Source organism: Salmo salar, chromosome ssa01 (assembly GCF_905237065.1).
Source record: "Salmo salar chromosome ssa01, Ssal_v3.1, whole genome shotgun sequence".
Lineage (NCBI taxonomy): Eukaryota > Metazoa > Chordata > Actinopteri > Salmoniformes > Salmonidae > Salmo > Salmo salar.
The window spans coordinates 126165506-126182712 of record NC_059442.1 but is presented as its reverse complement, the minus strand read 5'-3'; the positions used below and the strand labels follow the sequence as shown (position 1 = coordinate 126182712).

The 17207-nt window shown below is 39.8% G+C and overlaps 1 protein-coding gene across 1 annotated transcript; it reads right to left on the bottom strand.

The window, feature by feature from the left end:
* Positions 1-827: 827 nt before the first annotated feature.
* On the bottom strand, positions 828-17178 carry LOC106561708 (MORN repeat-containing protein 5). Its single transcript, XM_014125925.2, has 5 exons — positions 16725-17178; positions 16420-16567; positions 15568-15679; positions 14769-14900; positions 828-2423 (listed from the first exon to the last, which is right to left on the bottom strand). The coding sequence occupies exons 1-5, from the start codon at positions 16769-16771 to the stop codon at positions 2344-2346; spliced, it is 519 nt and encodes a 172-aa protein (XP_013981400.1). The 5' UTR covers positions 16772-17178; the 3' UTR covers positions 828-2343.
* Between the last annotated feature and the right edge of the window lie 29 nt (positions 17179-17207).

Here is a 17207-nt window from a genome sequence, read left to right as displayed (position 1 = left end):
TGCCGCTGAAAAACATCCCCACAGCATGATGCTGCCACAACCATGCTTCACCATAGGGATGGTGCCAGGTTTCCTCCAGACGTGACGCATGGCATTCAGACCAAAGTGTTCAATCTTGGTTTCATCAGACCAGAGGATGTTGTTTGGTCTGAGACTCTATGTGCCTTTTGGCAAACTCCAAGCGGGCTGTCATGTGACTTTTACTGAGGAGTGGCTTCTGTCTGGCCACTCTACCATAAAGGCCTGATTGGTGGAGTGCTGCAGAGATGGCTGTCCTTCTGGAAGGTTCTCCCATCTCCACAGAGGAACTCTAGAGCTCTGTCAGTGTGACCATCGGGTTATTGGTCACCTCCCTGACCAAGGCCCTTCTCCCCCAGTTGCTCAGTTTGGCTAGGGGGCCAGCTCTAGGAAGAGTCTTGGTGGTTCCAAACTTCCTCCATTTAAGAACGATGGAGTCCACTATGTTCTTGGGGACCTTGAATGCTGCAGAAATGTTTTGGTACCCTTCTCCAGATCTGTGCCTCAACACAATCCTGTCTCGGAGCTCAACGGACAATTCCTTCGACCTCATGGCTTGGTTTTTTCTCTGACATGCACTGTCAACTGTTGGACGTTATAGGCAGGTGTGTGCCTTTCCAAATAATGTCCAATCAATTGAATTGACCACAGGTGGACTCCAATCATGTTGTAGAAACAAGGATGCACCTGAGCTCAATTTCAAGTGTCAAAGCAAAGGGTCTGAATACTTATGTAAATATGTCGGTTCTGTTTTTATTTTTTAAACATTTGCAAACATTTGTCATTATGGGGTATTGTGAGTAGATTGAAGAGGGAAAAAAACTATTTCATAAATTTTAGAATAAGGCTGTAACGTAACAAAATGTGGAAAAGGTCAATGTGTTTCAATACTTTCCGAAGGCACTGTAGGCCTCTGCGGGTCATTCTGGTGTGTGTGCATTTTCCAGTCTCAAATAGCTGCCTGTCTAATTTAATAGCCAATAATCGGCACAAGTTGTCAACAAATAAACGGCTGTTTCAAATAAATGCTGGGTCTAAAGTTATTGTTTACGAGTGAACTTTATAGAGTACCATTGAGATTGCTCAAAAGTAGATAAAGAGCAATGGATTTGTTATTGTAATGTTTATACCGGTCACAATAAACAGTATGGTAGACTTCCCAACATTTTTCTGAGCAAAAGCTGTGTGCGTTAAGGAAATAAGGAGCCTGGCGGTTCAGTGATTGAAAAGCAAATAAACGCCCGGGCTATTATTTGAAGTTTTATGGTATGTCCGGTGCGTACCTGGTTGTGTATGTGCATACTTACATGTCTCGGTGTGTCAATTTGTGTGTCTGTGTGTAAAAGTGTGTGTGCCCGGCGCTGGGCAGGAAGCAATCACAGGCCGATGGCTGAGCTGGCGGGTTCTTCATGGGTCAGTGTGTGCAGTAATGACTCATCTCCTCCCCTCTTCTTCTCCACCACTCTGCAGCTGATTCGTCCAGCAAGCCCAGCTGAGCGCCATCACAGACAGGAAGTCACTGTCAGGCTGCATCATGAGATTGATCCTCTACCCTAGGTCCTGTTTCAAAGGGCAGCTTTAACCGAGACAGACTAAACGTCTCACTCACAAATATACGCTTGTCTGTCTGCGCAAAAACACTACAGCACAACATTATTGTAGAAAATGCAATTACTGGATCCAAAGCATTATATTGAGAAATATACTCTAGTATCTAAATAGAAGACTGAGTGGAACAAAGCCTGTCGGCAACAGTATATTGTGCTGGTGGATATCTTGCATAGCCTATATAAGAGGAAGTCATATTTCATGTTCATTTGCATCCATTAAGCTGCTGAGTCTTTGAGGACACTTGAGAGAACAATCTGACACTGATTACATTGGCCTGCACTGGTAGCACAGTCATTTCAGCACCACGCAGAGAGAGCAGAGCAGGGACATTTAAGGACAAACATTACAAGTAAACAAATGGCTTAACAAGTTATAAATCAAGGATTGGTGGTTTTTTTCTCTCACGCTGCATGAAAATGTTTGACTAAATTAGTATATTCTTCTAGCTTAACTTCCTCCACATATTTCATTTTAGCACCTCACATGTGCTTCACTATGTTTTTGTGCATCTAAAATAGGCTTAGCTATTTTGTTTTATGCATCTGGTCAAATTAAACCTATTTAAAATAAAAACTAACATGTAGGATATTTCAGAAAATATAATTCACAGGTAGGCCTGTATGCACCACAGTTTAACATTCCATAAATGAGCTGCCTTTTATTTATTTTTTCTCGCTCAGGCCAGAAACTCAATGTCCAGTTCTGAAATGTGGCCTAGTTTTCAGGTGAATGTCCAACGATCTCGTCCCAGCTCTTCCGACAAGTGGACACAATCCACTCATGTTCATAGTCATCTGCAGGAAAATAAAAATATTTTCAGAATAATAAATAAAACCATAAAAGGTCAGAATAAAGCAACAACCTTTTTAAAACTATTTTTAAACAGTAAATTCCTCTAACAACTACAAAGGCTAGTATAAACAAATAACCTATTCTAATAGCCTAGTTCATAAAAAACATTTGAACATTTAATCAAGGGAGACGGGGGAAAAAAGCCACTGGACTGGAAGCAGCATATCATTGTCATTCCATTCGAGCTATTGAAATGAACACATTCAACTTAAGCCCCGTTTACATCTCCAAGGTAACAATTAGGAGAAAATAACTTCTTAAATCACACACCAAAGAAATGTACGAACATTTTTACAAGGATGACTCGACAACCATAACAACAGATAATATATTGTTTTTCATATCGTTAAAACTGAAATGAGTTAATCATTGCAAATCAAGGGGTAGCCTAGGAGGCTATAGCTTCTCTGTTGGGAACTGAATCGGGGCGTCGCAGCTGCACACACTTGAGTGCTCACCCTGTGGAACAGTGTGTGCTGGGCCCATTGTTGGGAACAGGTCTGAAGCTCTCGCCTGATTGTGTGTAATTGCCTGCGATAGTCCTAACAGCCACTCCGTCGGCTCTCTCGCCACTCTACCTGGCTCACGCGTTCGGCAATTGAAATCACAGTTGCGCTCTGGCCCGGATCCGCACCAGGCACCACAGCAGCTGCATACGAAACTAAGGCTATCTATCCATCATTTTTGTCGCGTTGTGTTGCCTCCCCTCTTTGTAACGGAGGTCACCGTCAAGAAGGACATCTCATCACTATTTTAAACCAATTAATACCTCTGCACCGGTTTCTGTTGGTGGCGAGGCCTTAGCACTGCAATTACCGTTTCCCTGTGCGCTTATGGTAATGAGATAGAATTCACACATTTTCATTTTTGCTGTAATTTCCCCTCTTAGGATTGTGATCGCTTCACAGAGCGTTTAAGTCAATCCTAAATTGATACCTTAATACAATTCTATTTGAGGGCACAGGTGGCCACCATAGTTCGATGCAATCTGAAAGAAATGGAAATTCAGAATCTAAACATTTAACACTTCATGTGTTTTTAAATTCTTTGCCTACTGTGGATTTGTTATTTAAATCTGCAATAAAGCCTTCTATAATAATACTCTACATAGTTTAGGGGCTTAAATTTGGATATATTAATTCTTGGGAAAATAATTTTGCCTACACACTAGTTTAAAAATAAATCCTAAATGGATAATAAAAAATATTATCCACCAGGTTCAAATAATTTTAGCCTGCATGGTTGCATTGTTTTGTTCATTTGTCTGTCATGTAAAAATAAATAAAAGAAAGATGAATGTTAAAAACGAATTTTACAGTAGGGTGATGTCAGAATTAGTGGGACATTAGGTGTAAACCTAGTGGTAAATTTGTGTTTTAGAGTACTGTACTATGGTAATATTGCAAACCACAAAAATGTGTATTGGGTTGTTGCTGAATGTGTTCTGTGCATGAAAAAATGGTTTTGGTTAATGTGGAATCATTGTAGTGTGTGTGGTCAGGATTCCTAGATGGGGTGACCAGTTGAAACTCAGCACTGAGATATCAGCTGATGTAAGAAGGGCTTTATAAATACATTTGATGAACAACCCCCATACATATGAATCCTTGCGCTACAATGATAATGTTGTCATTCTGTCAATTATAATTCCACAATCTAGCTTTGTGTGTTCAAATTAATAGTTATTGGTAGTTCTTTCAAATATAATAACCATTCATTTAAACAGTTATATTTTATGAACATTTGATTTAAAGTACTTTTCAGCTATAACAAATGCACCAAATTAAGCTTTAATCAATTTAAAAACATTTCCTGCATTAGATATTCTAAAATACATTGAAATATGTTGTTTTAGTTGTTCATAACAGCTCTGAATCGATTTTAGATGCTATATATAGCAAATAAGCAGCATAGGACAATGGTGGAAGGAATTAGAGGGACATAAGGCGAGGAAAGGAAAAGTTTGTCACAAAATGTTTAAAACACAGTGTGTTATTTACAAGCTTCAACAAAGGCTTTTTGATGAGTACATAACAAGTGTGAAACGGGACACAAACTTATTACTAATGAAAAAATGGTGTCCCAGTTAATTTACTAAATTGTCCCAATAACACTGAAAGCAACACGCTTTAGCAAAAGTATGGGTGTGATGTTGTTTTAGGGGTTTGTAGCATCCACTGAATGATAAATGATCAAGTTGTTTCATCCCAAAAATGTGAACAAGACCTTACTTGAAATAAACATTACTTGAGAAGGAGCAAACATAAAAAACACCAAAAAGTGTCCCACTCATACATACTTCACCCTACATGTAAACTATATTGCATATTATAAACTGGGTGGTTTGAGCCCTGAATGCTGTTTGGTTGAAAACCATGGTATATCAGACCATATAACACAGGTATTACAACAACAACAAAAAACGTTTTACTGTTCTAATTACATTGGTAAGTAGTTTATAATAGTAATAAGGCACCTCGGGGGTTTGTGGTATATGGCCAATATACCATGACTAAAAACTGTATGCTTTGTGCCTAAGAACAGCCCTTAGCCATTGTATATTGACAATATACCACACCTCCTCGGGCCTTATTGCTTAATTAAACGTCAGTTAGCACATCATAAACATGACATTAATGCTACAAATATTTTCTTGTTGGTTGTCTTCCCATACTAATTCTGCCTTTCCCCCCTGGCCCTTACTGGGACTGTGTGGTGGTGTCTCTAACTGGATATAACTCGTTACCCAAACTCTCTCACAGAAAGGCTCACCCACGAGCAGCAATGTAAAAGGGAAACGATAATGGCTCCTTGTTAAAAAAAATTAAAAAAGTGTTTCCTTTCAACTAATGCAGCAGAAACACTTAAGAGCGTTAAATGAACGTAATGCCTGTCAGATCAGCTTTACCAATAGATTAGCCAACCAGCCAGGTTAGTTACTTAACGCCTGAATATAGTTGACGTCGGAGTTGTCATTATTCTGGAAGAGGTTATTTGTTGGAATGAAAATAATCTGAGTGGATTTACAATTGGAGAAGAGATCGTTTCAGGATTCAGTAAAGGACCCTGTGATATTACAGTAAACATGAACATTACTGATTGTATCTTTTGGAAAAAGCTTCAGCTTGGTTGCATCCCAAATGGCACGCTATTCTCTAGGCCACTTATAGTGCACTACTTTTAACCAGAGCCATATGAGCCCTAGTCAAAACTAGTGCACTTTATAGGGAAAGGGGTGCCATTAGGGATGCATACCTTAACTCACAATAGAGTGGCAGTAGCCCAAACCAGGGGTGTTTTCCTTGGCAGTGGGATACAGGGCTTTGCAGACCTTTTGGGTGGGTGGGGGCAGGTGCAATAATATATATTTTTTTTAAACAACGGCAGCACCCACTCACCACCACCCTCAAAAAGAGCAAACCATTTAATTAAATTTCATAATTCATAACTTGAAATTGAAAACATACCAACTTCCTCTGTAGCCAACATTTCAACATTTACAGGCCTATTTATTTTCCACAACAACAACACACTCACTCATCACAAATTGTATGCAAGCTAGTGCAACTGACTCCTAAGCCAATAGACAATGAGAGATTATTGACGTCAGGAAAAGAGTGGCCATCTGCTGATCATAGTGAATGATGATGTAAATATGCTAGCTAGTTACAGTGCCTTCAGAAAGTATTCACACCCTTTGACTTTTTCCACATTGTGTTGTGTTACAGCCTGAATTTAAAAAGGGATTAAATTGACTTTTTTTAGGTCACTGGCCTACACACAATACTCCATTTTACAAATGAATTACAAATGAAAAGCAGAAATGTCTTGAGTCAATAAGTATTCAATCCCTTTGTTTTTGAAGCCTAAATAAGTTCAGGAGTAAAGATTTGCTTAACAAGTCACATAATAAGTTGCATGGTCTCACTCTCTGTGCAATTATAGTGTTTAACATGATTTTTAATTGACTGCCTCATCTCTGTACCTCACACATACAATTATCCCTCAGTCGAGCAGTGAATTTCAAACACAGATTCAACCACAAAGACCAGGGAGGTATTCCAATGCTTCGCAAAGAAGGGCACCTATTGGGAGATGGGCGTCCTTCTTAACTCAGTTAACGGAGAGAAAGGAAACCGCTCAGCGATTTCACCATGAGGCCAATGGTGACTTTAAAACAGTTACAGAGTTTAATGGCTATGATAGGAGAAACTTGAGGATGGATCAACAACATTGTAGTTACTCCACAATACTAACCTAATTGACAGAGTGAAAAGAAGGAAGCCTGTACAGAATGACAAATATTCCAAAACACGCATCCTGTTTGCAACACAGCACTAAAGTAATACTGCAAAAAATGTGGCAAAGCAATTTACTTTTTGTCCAATACAACACATTACTGAGTACCAATCTCCAAATTTTCAAGCATAGTGGTGTCTCCATCATGTTATGGGTATGCTTTTAATCATTAAGGACTGGTGAGATTTTCAGGATAAAAAAGAAACGAAATGGAGCTAATAAGCACAGGAAAAATCCTAGGAAAAAATGGTTCAGTCTGCTTTCCACCAGACACTGGGAGATTAACTCACCTTTCAGCAGGACAATAACCTAAAACCCGAAGGCCAAATCTACAGTGAATTTTCCTGAGTGGCCGAGTCACAGTTTTGACTTAAATCTACTTGAAAATCTAGGGAAACACCTGAAAAAGGTTGTCTAGCAATGATCAACAAACAATTTGACAGAGCTTGAAGAACTTTGAAAATTATGAATGGGAAAATGTTGCACAATCCAGGTATTGAAAGCTCTTAGAGACTTACCCAGAAAGACTCACAGCTGTAATCGCTACCAACGGTGCTTCTACAAAGTATTGAATACTAACATAAATACATTTGCAAAAATGTATAAAAAACATGTTTTCACATCGTCATTATAGGGTATTGTGTGTAGATGGGTGAGAGAAAAAAAATCTATTTAAAACTCCCTACGGTCGATGTCCACTGCCCCGCGGAAATCGAATCAGCCAGGGTGAAACATATCAACAATGAAAACCCAACAGAAAAAAAAGATAGGAGTTCGGTGCTGATAGGACTGTGTAGTGTGTATCAGCTCAATCTGCTCCCATTTTCCACTATCGACTCTGTTCAGTTTGTAGCGTATATTCTGTTATACTATGGATCATGTACTTAATGTATCTCTGGCATCAAAAAGCCGTTTAAATAGGCTATTCATGGGAGGTCTGGTAGAGCTGGAGAAATGAGAGCAACTCAGCTCACAATTCTAGGGAAAGAGAAAGGGAGGAGGGTTTCTTCTGGACAGGGCCTAACTATACTGGCCCAATAAGCACTTGTCCTAAAGATATCCCTTATTGGGACAGTGGTTAGGGAATTGGTAATGGTGGCCTGGGTTCAAGACCCACTATGGTAATCACCCTACTCTCATATTCTTAGCAAAATATTATTAGACAACTATACAGAAAGCTCTTATATCACTCAAATAAGTCAATCAAATCAATGATTAGAACAGTCAGACTAAACAATAACTGAAATGGAGGTGTAGAGAGAAGATCAGAATACTGTAGGAAAGTTCAAATCCCCAGGTGAGGACATAATACCAGTATAAATGAACATGCACAATCTAATCATCTATGTCAAAGTGTTTCAAATATGTAAGTTGAAAACACTATGTTAAATGCACTGTGTGTGTGTGTGTGTGTGTGTGTGTGTGTGTGTGTGTGTGTGTGTATCCCTAACCTTGCCAACAGACAAAGAGCTATGAATGGATGTGGTTTATTGGTTTACCATTGGCTCTGCAAAAATAAAAAGGCGTGATGTGTAATTCAACTTTTCTGGGGGGGGGGGCATTTCTGTGGGACCATCAGGTGACGTCCTGACAACATACACAGAATGTTCCTGCAACGTTCCCACGAAACATGTCTAGAACATTGATATCTTATATTCTGAGAACATGGCAACCATGTTGTGCATGTTTGGTGGGACGCTGATGGAATAATAAGAACATTTACGTGTCTAGAACATTCATATCCTATGTTCTGAGTATGTTTGGTGGGACGTTGATGGCATATTCTCCTAACCCTCCGAAAAGGAAACACATACATTTTCTTGCAACGTTCCCATTTCTTATGTTCTGAGAACATGGTAACCACGATCTGGGTGAGTTCAATTTAACAGCACATTGCATCTCTATGGGCTAAACTGTTTAGGATAGATGTCCAGTCCCATATGGTCTTCCACACAATTCATTTTTGCTAGTTTTTTTCCTCTTCTTCCTATGTTTAAGGTCATTTAGAGCATATTGCTAATAATAATAATAATGAGGATATGTCATTGTTTACGCTTGCATTTCTGTTCCTATATTTAGCCTACTTTTTCCCCATCATTACCCACCCTAATTTATGACGTCTGCAAACTTACATTTAAAGGTATGAAGGGGTAAATGGTTAATCATTTTATGTTTTACTTTAAATATTTTTCTCAATACCTTAAGACCATAAAACAAATATGCTGCTCATGAAATTTCATAGATAAGGCTCCCACTCACCATTATGCTTCAACCCTGTTATGATAGTGCAGAGCGGGGTAACCAGGGCGGGAGGGGGGTTCTGGGTGGGTTTCCCCGTGGGTCCTGCTTTTTGTTTCACATCCATGGACTTTATATCAAAGATAATAATTACATAATTAAAGTGGAACTGACAGTATTTTAGCAACATGAAATCGTATTAATATCTGTTCATATACACCTCCAGGAAGAATATGACAGATACCTTATGGTCATTTTCACGTTTTCATAAATTCTTAGAATGTTTGGGAATTACGTATACTAAGGCATTTGTGAAAAATCTATAGCAATATAGAGTGGGAAACCGTCCGTGCATTTGGACAGTTAATAGACACTGCAGTAAATAAAACATCTGTCTCATCCAGAATCAGAGATAGGCCTTTAGGCAAATAACCCATTTGCTACAAGGGCCTTCCATCATTCAATTTGAACTGGACTGTGTGTTTACAGGCAGTTGCAACAGCGCGACTTGGATCATTAGAACGCTTTCGCCAAAACATACACCTGAATGGATTTCTGCAAATAGGTCAATACCATGGGAGTCCTCTTACATTTGGGAACTTTACAGTCCTATTGCTCAAACAACCATGAAAAGGTAGGCTCTCTTTCCCTCAATAAAGCACATCAACAACAAGATCAACAACTAATTCTAGCCAAAGCAACATGAGCTAAAATATAATGAAGGAACATTAGATAAACCCTCTCAAACTTTTTCAGCTAGTTGGCTGTCAAAATTGCACTGATAAACAAATGGGGAATTGTAGCCTACATCTCCTTCTGCAGCTTACCTGCCTGGCTAAAGTTGGTTAGCTTGCTACTTCCAGACAAAAATGAGAACACCTCACTGACCATTTTACTCGTCCTAGCAGAGCTGGTTAGCTAGGCTGTTCACGTGTTATCTAGAGTGTAAGTGACTAAATATTGTTTTGCCTACGTTTACTGACACCAGTCATATTCAGCGGGTGTTGCGTAAATTCATCAGTTATTCTGCGCTCTGGCACAGTCAGACGAGAGTGCTCTGAAATTGGAGTAGATGTGCTTTTGCGAACTCAAGAGATATGCTAACTGGATAACAGTCGTTCAAGTTCTCGTTCAAGCTAACCAACTGACACCTGCATCTCTAGATGTGTATAGCCACCGAAAAACTATATGAGGGGAAAAAGTCAGTCACTCACCCACTCCTCCAATGACATGACATCCTCCTAGCAGCTAGCTAGCTATCTATCTATCTAGCCTTAGGCTCCGTGTTTTTAGCTTGCTACATAAATAGATACGCTAGCCTATTAGCCATGTTATGACTGACTTGTGATCATTGCCATTGCTGGTTTGATTGTATTTACATTCCAAGACACTCCGCGTTTGTCCAAAATACTGAGTCATTGAAACTGAAACAGTGCATGCCGAATTGAGGCAGCAAACAATGTCCCAGGCCAGCTGTGATTTACAACCTGATAGCAATATTTTTTGGACTACCAAGAAATGTACTGGTGAATTATATTAATCATGCATTGAACTGCATCCATCTATTCTCCCAACAATGTGTTAGTGTACGTCATGGAATGCGGAGTCAAATAAAACCTATTTTAAAACCTCTTATGATGTTGGTTTTGTAGCATAAACGGGGAATTTCATATTTTTGACAGATCATGATTGTCTGTTTGTTCCATATCTGCAAAGTAGTTAAAACGCTGTCAGTTCTACTCTAACACTACACATATACATATATATATATATATATATATATATATATATATATATATATATATATATATATATATATTTTTTTTTTAAGGCCCAAACTCACCTATTAAAACGTTCCAGCTGTCTTTATATACTAGCAAGAAACTATATTGATATAGCAATGTTCCAAGAAACACACCTGCTCCAAAAGGACACATAGAATAGAGAACCATTTGTACAAACTGGCTGCTTTTTCATCAGCCCCAAAATAAACTAAAGGTGTATTGAGAGAAATATAGTGTCTCCTATTGCCCTGGAAGAGGTGGTCTTCAGTGATATATCCCTTAATATATCCCTTCAGTGATATGCCCATACTCCAATATTTCATAATGCCGCCTTGCGATCTGGAGGGCAGCCTTTGGAACCCCCCAATTGTCCAAATATGGAATCCGTACCCTTACCAATATCATGGACAGTAATGGTTTGAGAACATTCCAAGATTTGAAATACACATTAACAGGCACCTCCTTTTTTTCTATATTTAGAACTTAGGTCAGCAATGCTGGCCTATGGAGTCCCTTGGGAAACCCAACTACCGAAACATCCATTGTATGGGATTTATAAATAAATTATCTGGGCTCCCGAAAGGACTGATCTCTATAATATCTAAACATAATATCTGAGCTAGCCATTAAAGAAGTATGGTCTACAGATCTAACTGAATCTGTTCCATGCTTTAACTGGAACAGAATGTGGAAAAAAAATATAACCTTGGCATCCCGTAATCCGAACCATCCATTTATACATTTCAAGTTTGTTCACAGACTGTATTTAACACCTAGGAAATGTTTTATGATGAAATTGTCCCCAACTCCCAACTGTTCACTGAGTCGCCTAAATCAGGTAAGCATATTCCTTCATATGATGTGGGAGTGCCCTGTAGTTAAATGTGCCCTGTAGTTAAATGCTTCTGGGGCAAAGTTATGAAATAAATTTTAAAGTGCATGGCAGGGTGGGAAGCATGGTTTCTGGATGGGGAGAGGGAGGAAGCAGGCGAGTGGATGGATGGGGACTGAGGGGGTGAATGGATCAGGGTTATCTTTATATGCATTTATTAGATTTTCTTTGTACCTGTAACCACCCTCTGAAAAATAAACATAACAAAACTAAATAAAAAGGTGGTGGGGCATTGAGATCGCCTTAGACCAAAGGGAGAGTGTCTCCTACTGATCTCCCATCCAGAGACTGACCAGGACCGACCCTGCTTAGCTTCAGAGGCAAGCCAGCAGTGGTATGCTGCTGGCATTAAGGGAATGGTCTCTTTGAAATATTCCTTGCAGCAGAGGAACATTCTTATAAAAACGTTAATTAATGACCTAATGAAACTCTTTAGGGGAAATGTTCTAAAGTTGCGGGAACGTTTGTTGTTAGCTGGGATGTCAGTCGATCACTGCCTGCCTGCTTGCCTGCCACCTCTGCTCTGTGTGGTCTGCTCCATGCAAGACGCTCTGTGAAGTTCCTAGCCAGTGTTATAACACATGATCAAGATAATGATGGGGGCTTGGCTTTGGCAACAGCAGTCTTCAGATTACAATTCCTCCAGTGTCCTACACTTCCCCTTGAAATACCCCTATGCCCTCATAGAATTAGAAGCACTCATTCTAATTCTAACTATGAATCGTGTTCCGATGGTTTCAGGAAAAGTACCTTTCATTTACAAAAGTCTCAAGCTTTCTTTTGATTTCTATATATCTGTGATTCCTAGGTTGTTTATTTTTGGAGACAGAGCAGTGCTGGGGTGTGTTTGTGTGTGTTGCCAGGACAGGGAAGGGTAAAGAGGAGGATAAAACGACAGTTGATTATGCCTGGGAAGCAGGCAGCAGTGGGCTCCATGTGGCATTGGTTGACAGTCAGGCGGACGGGGACACTCCTTTCTTCCACCCGCGCCACGGCGCCACCACTCCACTCCCCCGACTGGACCGACCTGAGAGATGCTGGGTCACATCCAGATGATCTGTCTCGCTCCGCCTCTCCTCCACTGCTGCTGTGAAGACTCAGAGATTCCTCCTCAGGGCTTCCTCCCATCTGCTTTTGTACTTCTTCTCAGGTCTTGGCCCAAAGCCTGGGCATTTCCCTGAATCTTCCTTCCCGGCCCAGCAGCAGCTCTCTGGGCTGAGGGCCCTGCTCCGCTCCCCCTGCCCTTTTACCCCTGCCTCTTATCTTCCCCTTCTGTTCTTGATTGTGTCCCAAATATCACCCAATTCCCTATATAGTGCACAAAGTGGTGCACCATATAGGAAATAGGGTGCCATTTGGCACACAACCCTTCTTCTGTCCTGTACCACAGCTGTGAGTACACTCTTTCCTCTCCTCCTCAAAACACGTCGTCCCCGCAGGGAGAGCAGTTCCTCTGGACGTCCAGTAAGTGCCGGGACCCTCTGCTCTCCTCCTTCCTGGACGGAAGCCATTGGCAATAAATTCTGTCTTCACACCCATTTTGACAAATGTACCTTCAACCTCTCAGAGATGAAAATAAATCCAGAGGACACAGAGTGTTCCTCGTCACGTCATATGGGCCCGAAGCCCAATGATCCCACTCGTACACAGTTCCTCTTACACAAACACTGGATGTTTCCATTAAAAAACCCATATGCAGATTACATTTTTAATTATGCACTATAGAATCGTGTCTGGATAAGGGGCCAATAATCCATCAAGGAGATGATAATGGATCTGAGAGATTTATAATGTTTAGTTTGAAATCACAAATCGGTGCAAAATGAAATAAATATTTCTTGTGTAAAATCACAGAACAAACAGCAGACAGACCCAATTAATCTGAAATCAGACTATTGGAACAACTGTATTGTTTTTAAAGCTCCTCCTATTTTCTTCTCAACTCTACCTTTCTTTCCCTCCGTTTCATTGATCAATACCAGAACTGTTATGAAGGACCCAAAGCGAGGAAAATCGGAACATAATTCTTATTACATACAGTATGTTCAAGACATCGGTTCAGGATGTGCATCTCTTCGTCTGTTTTTGTCTATACACATGAATTAGATTTCCATGCTCTGGATCACACAGTGATTATTATGTGGATTCTTATATGTATTATGTTTGGCTGGGACCACTAGTAAATCATAGGCCGCTGTCTGCCTGTCAGCGATCATCCAAATATACACACTTTGTTTGTAGTGTGCTAATCAAAGACAATCATAAATATAAATGTTCATATCATAATTTGTTTTTCAGTTCTTGTATGTGTATGTATAGGCTAAGCTACACTCACTGTTTCCAAAGAATGCTGCCTTGACTGCAACCTTTGCCAAAAGATAACATACAGTATGTCTATTATTTCACAGGACATGACATCACAGCTGGGCCGTCTCCCATAAAGCACCATGCATCCCATTCACAGAGATACGACTAGATCCATAACCATTCCTAAACCATGATATTGTCTGGTGATGCAAAACTATGAAAAACTGGCACATGTATTGGAATTGCTATCGGAAAACCTGACATACCTCATTTCCTTCAAATCAAAGATCCCACATTGGGCACTCAATGGGTGGAAAAAATGTGTTTTACATTTTCCCTTTGAAAACAAAACTAAAATGACTGCAGTGGAGAGGCAAGCTTGGCTGAGAGGACCAGCAGATGATGAGTTATAGGGTAATAAGGCTGCCTCAGCAAAGTATCTGACTAAAATAATCTACTTTATTAGAGAATCTGAGTAATCCACCAGTATAGTATTTTCAGTTTAGTATCAAATTTTTCCCCGGTGGCCGACGCTTACTCATGGGTTAATATCTACCCTGAACATTATGATAAAGGAATACATTTTACTTTGAAAGGCCCAACAATTAGATAAGAAAGCCATATGTCAAAGTCAAATTGTAATGGAGACATGGTGGCACACTCTTTGAGCTCTAATGAGCTGGAGGTCAGAAACATATGTGATACACAAGACGCCAGGATCTGTTCTCACAAAAACCTTGAAGTGAGCTCCAACAGTCTCCACTCACCTGCGTTTCTGAGAAAGTGATGCTCATAGTCAGTAATGACCCTGGCGTTGGGGTCGTAGAATCCATCCCCACAGTCATAGCAGCCATCTGGGATGACATGCAATGAGTCTTGGTCAATCAGCTGAGACTCCCCTGCCAGGTCAGATAGACAGAGAGTAAGTGACTGGTTATATGTATTGAGACAAACAACAACAAAAGAAGTGACCTAATTTAAGAAAAAAAGACAGATTGTGGTAAAAACCATTACGATAATATATTATATTCCATTGCTATGGTATAGAGACTAAATAGATGATTACCCTAATTCTTTAAATAAAGTTGCACTATGCAGAAATCGCTATGCCATTTCCTGGTTGCTAAAACTCTAATAGCTCCCCTAATTTCAGTTGATGTGACAAAATAAGCAATGCATAGTGTGGAGAATCATTGTACCATCTAAACTGCTTGAAATATATTTTCGATAACCAAAATTATTGTTGTTTGAAGCTGGTGTACAAAACCGAAAGTAAAAGACGCAAAAACAAAACTTAAGAATGGGAAGTATAGAAATGGCGCACATAGAACATATATACTGTTTATTAGACTTTTTTCAAGTAGAATGATATATCTACAACTCACATTTCTATGAGAATTTGGTCAGGTCGCCCAAAAAGTTACATATTGCCACTTTAAGGGTTTGAGGATTTAGTCTGCTTATATTAAAGAGGAACCAACACTGTTTTAGCACCATTAAATCTTATTAAAATCTGTTCATATACACCCTTTGGAAGGTTTCACAGAAAAATAAGCTAAAGTTTACCTGCAGGTTTGAGTCCATTGCACCTCTCAGTGTAGAACTGTCTGTCATAGCCATCACAAAACTCCCAGTCCTTCTCTTGGTACTTCAGTCCATCAGAGAAAGTATACTTTCCCTGTGGATGAAACACTTTGTAGTATCAGTGATGAAACACTGTAGTACCCTGCATCAAACTGTTTATATTCAGTCATAAACTTGAAACTTCCATCTAATGGCAAAAGAGGGATATTAGGCAAAAAAGAGACAAACTTGTGTTTGGATTGGGGAATTACATTTTACCACAACATAGGCCTATGTCAATATGGTTGAATTGTCTTTTAATCATGCATCATTTGTTAAGAGATCTAGGCTATGTTCCATATCCTGTGGAGTTTTTACCATGAACAAAGGGTCTGCGCTGGCTCGGAGTAAGGTGTGTTTGGTCATGGGCTTGCTTGCTAGATCATGTCTAATGGAGCGTAGTAATCATGATAATAATCGAACTGGCTACTATTATGGCTGAGATACGCATGAATGAACAGTTGACCAAAAAGGAATGTATTTCCTGTGTGGAGCATGCAGAGAGCACATGTAGGGGGAGAGGTATAGCAACGTAATAATTGCGACAATTAATGTATATCATTGCTAAAGGGGACCAGATGTAATGTCCACTATAACCAATGTGAAACACACATAGACCTACACACGTATGAAGGTTCCCCCCCCACCACTACACACACACACACACACACACACACACACACACACACACACACACACACACACACACACACACACACACACACACACACACACACACACACACACACACACACACACACACACACACACACACACACACAGTATGCTACACACCTGTTTGGATATTCCTTTCTCCCAAGTTCCTTCATATATGCTTCCATTTGTGAAATGGAGTACACCTTTTCCATGGAACATGCCATTCTTCATCTCCCCAACATATCTTGTCTCTGTGGGGAATTTATACTCTCCTTCTCCCTCCATCCTGAAGAACAGAGAAAATCACATATCTAATTCACCAGTGGTGAGATGAGAACAACAATGAACTTCAACTTGTGCAAGAACTGGTGCAAGCAAACTAGCTTCCCAACATTACAATTTTGACACAGACCAGTTTGCTACATTTCTAGTGATTAATTTACCTGCCATTCTTGAAGGCTCCAGTGTAACTGCTACCTGTGAACTCCATATGTGTTATTTTATTAAACGCTACATAGAACAACTGGGGTTAGTTTAGGTAATAGCTGTCTGGTTTCTGTGGGCGTCACTAGTTACCACCGCCACAAACCCCGCATATTTATACAATTTCTCTTATTAATATGTGATTTTTAAACCTAACCCCGGACCTTAATTTAAGACCAAAAAGCACATTTTCTTTTCCTTCACTTTTAGGATTTGGCCAATTTTGACTTTGTGGCTGTGCTATCTAGTGGAAACCAATTTCTGCAACTAGGCCTGCAGGGTGTTTGTTTGACAACGTCGCTGTGGAAACGGTGAAGCTAGGGTTGTGTATTTTTGATTATTTTACCATTTGCATGAAGTTTATTACGCTAAAAGAAGCCGAGCATGTTATCTCTTCTCTGAGAAAAAAACAAGGCTTGTTAACACAATACTTGAGACAATGC

Bases quoted from the DNA above. Each gene is read 5' to 3' on its own strand.
- LOC106561708 (XM_014125925.2), bottom strand. From the start codon at position 16,771: ATGGAGTTCACAGGTAGCAGTTACACTGGAGCCTTCAAGAATGGCAG. The intron at 16,568-16,724 runs GTAAATTAATCA...TCTGTTCTTCAG, and splicing joins GGAGCCTTCAAGAATGGCAG to GATGGAGGGAGAAGGAGAGT. The intron at 15,680-16,419 runs GTGTGTAGCATA...TTTCATCCACAG, and splicing joins AGAAAGGAATATCCAAACAG to GGAAAGTATACTTTCTCTGA.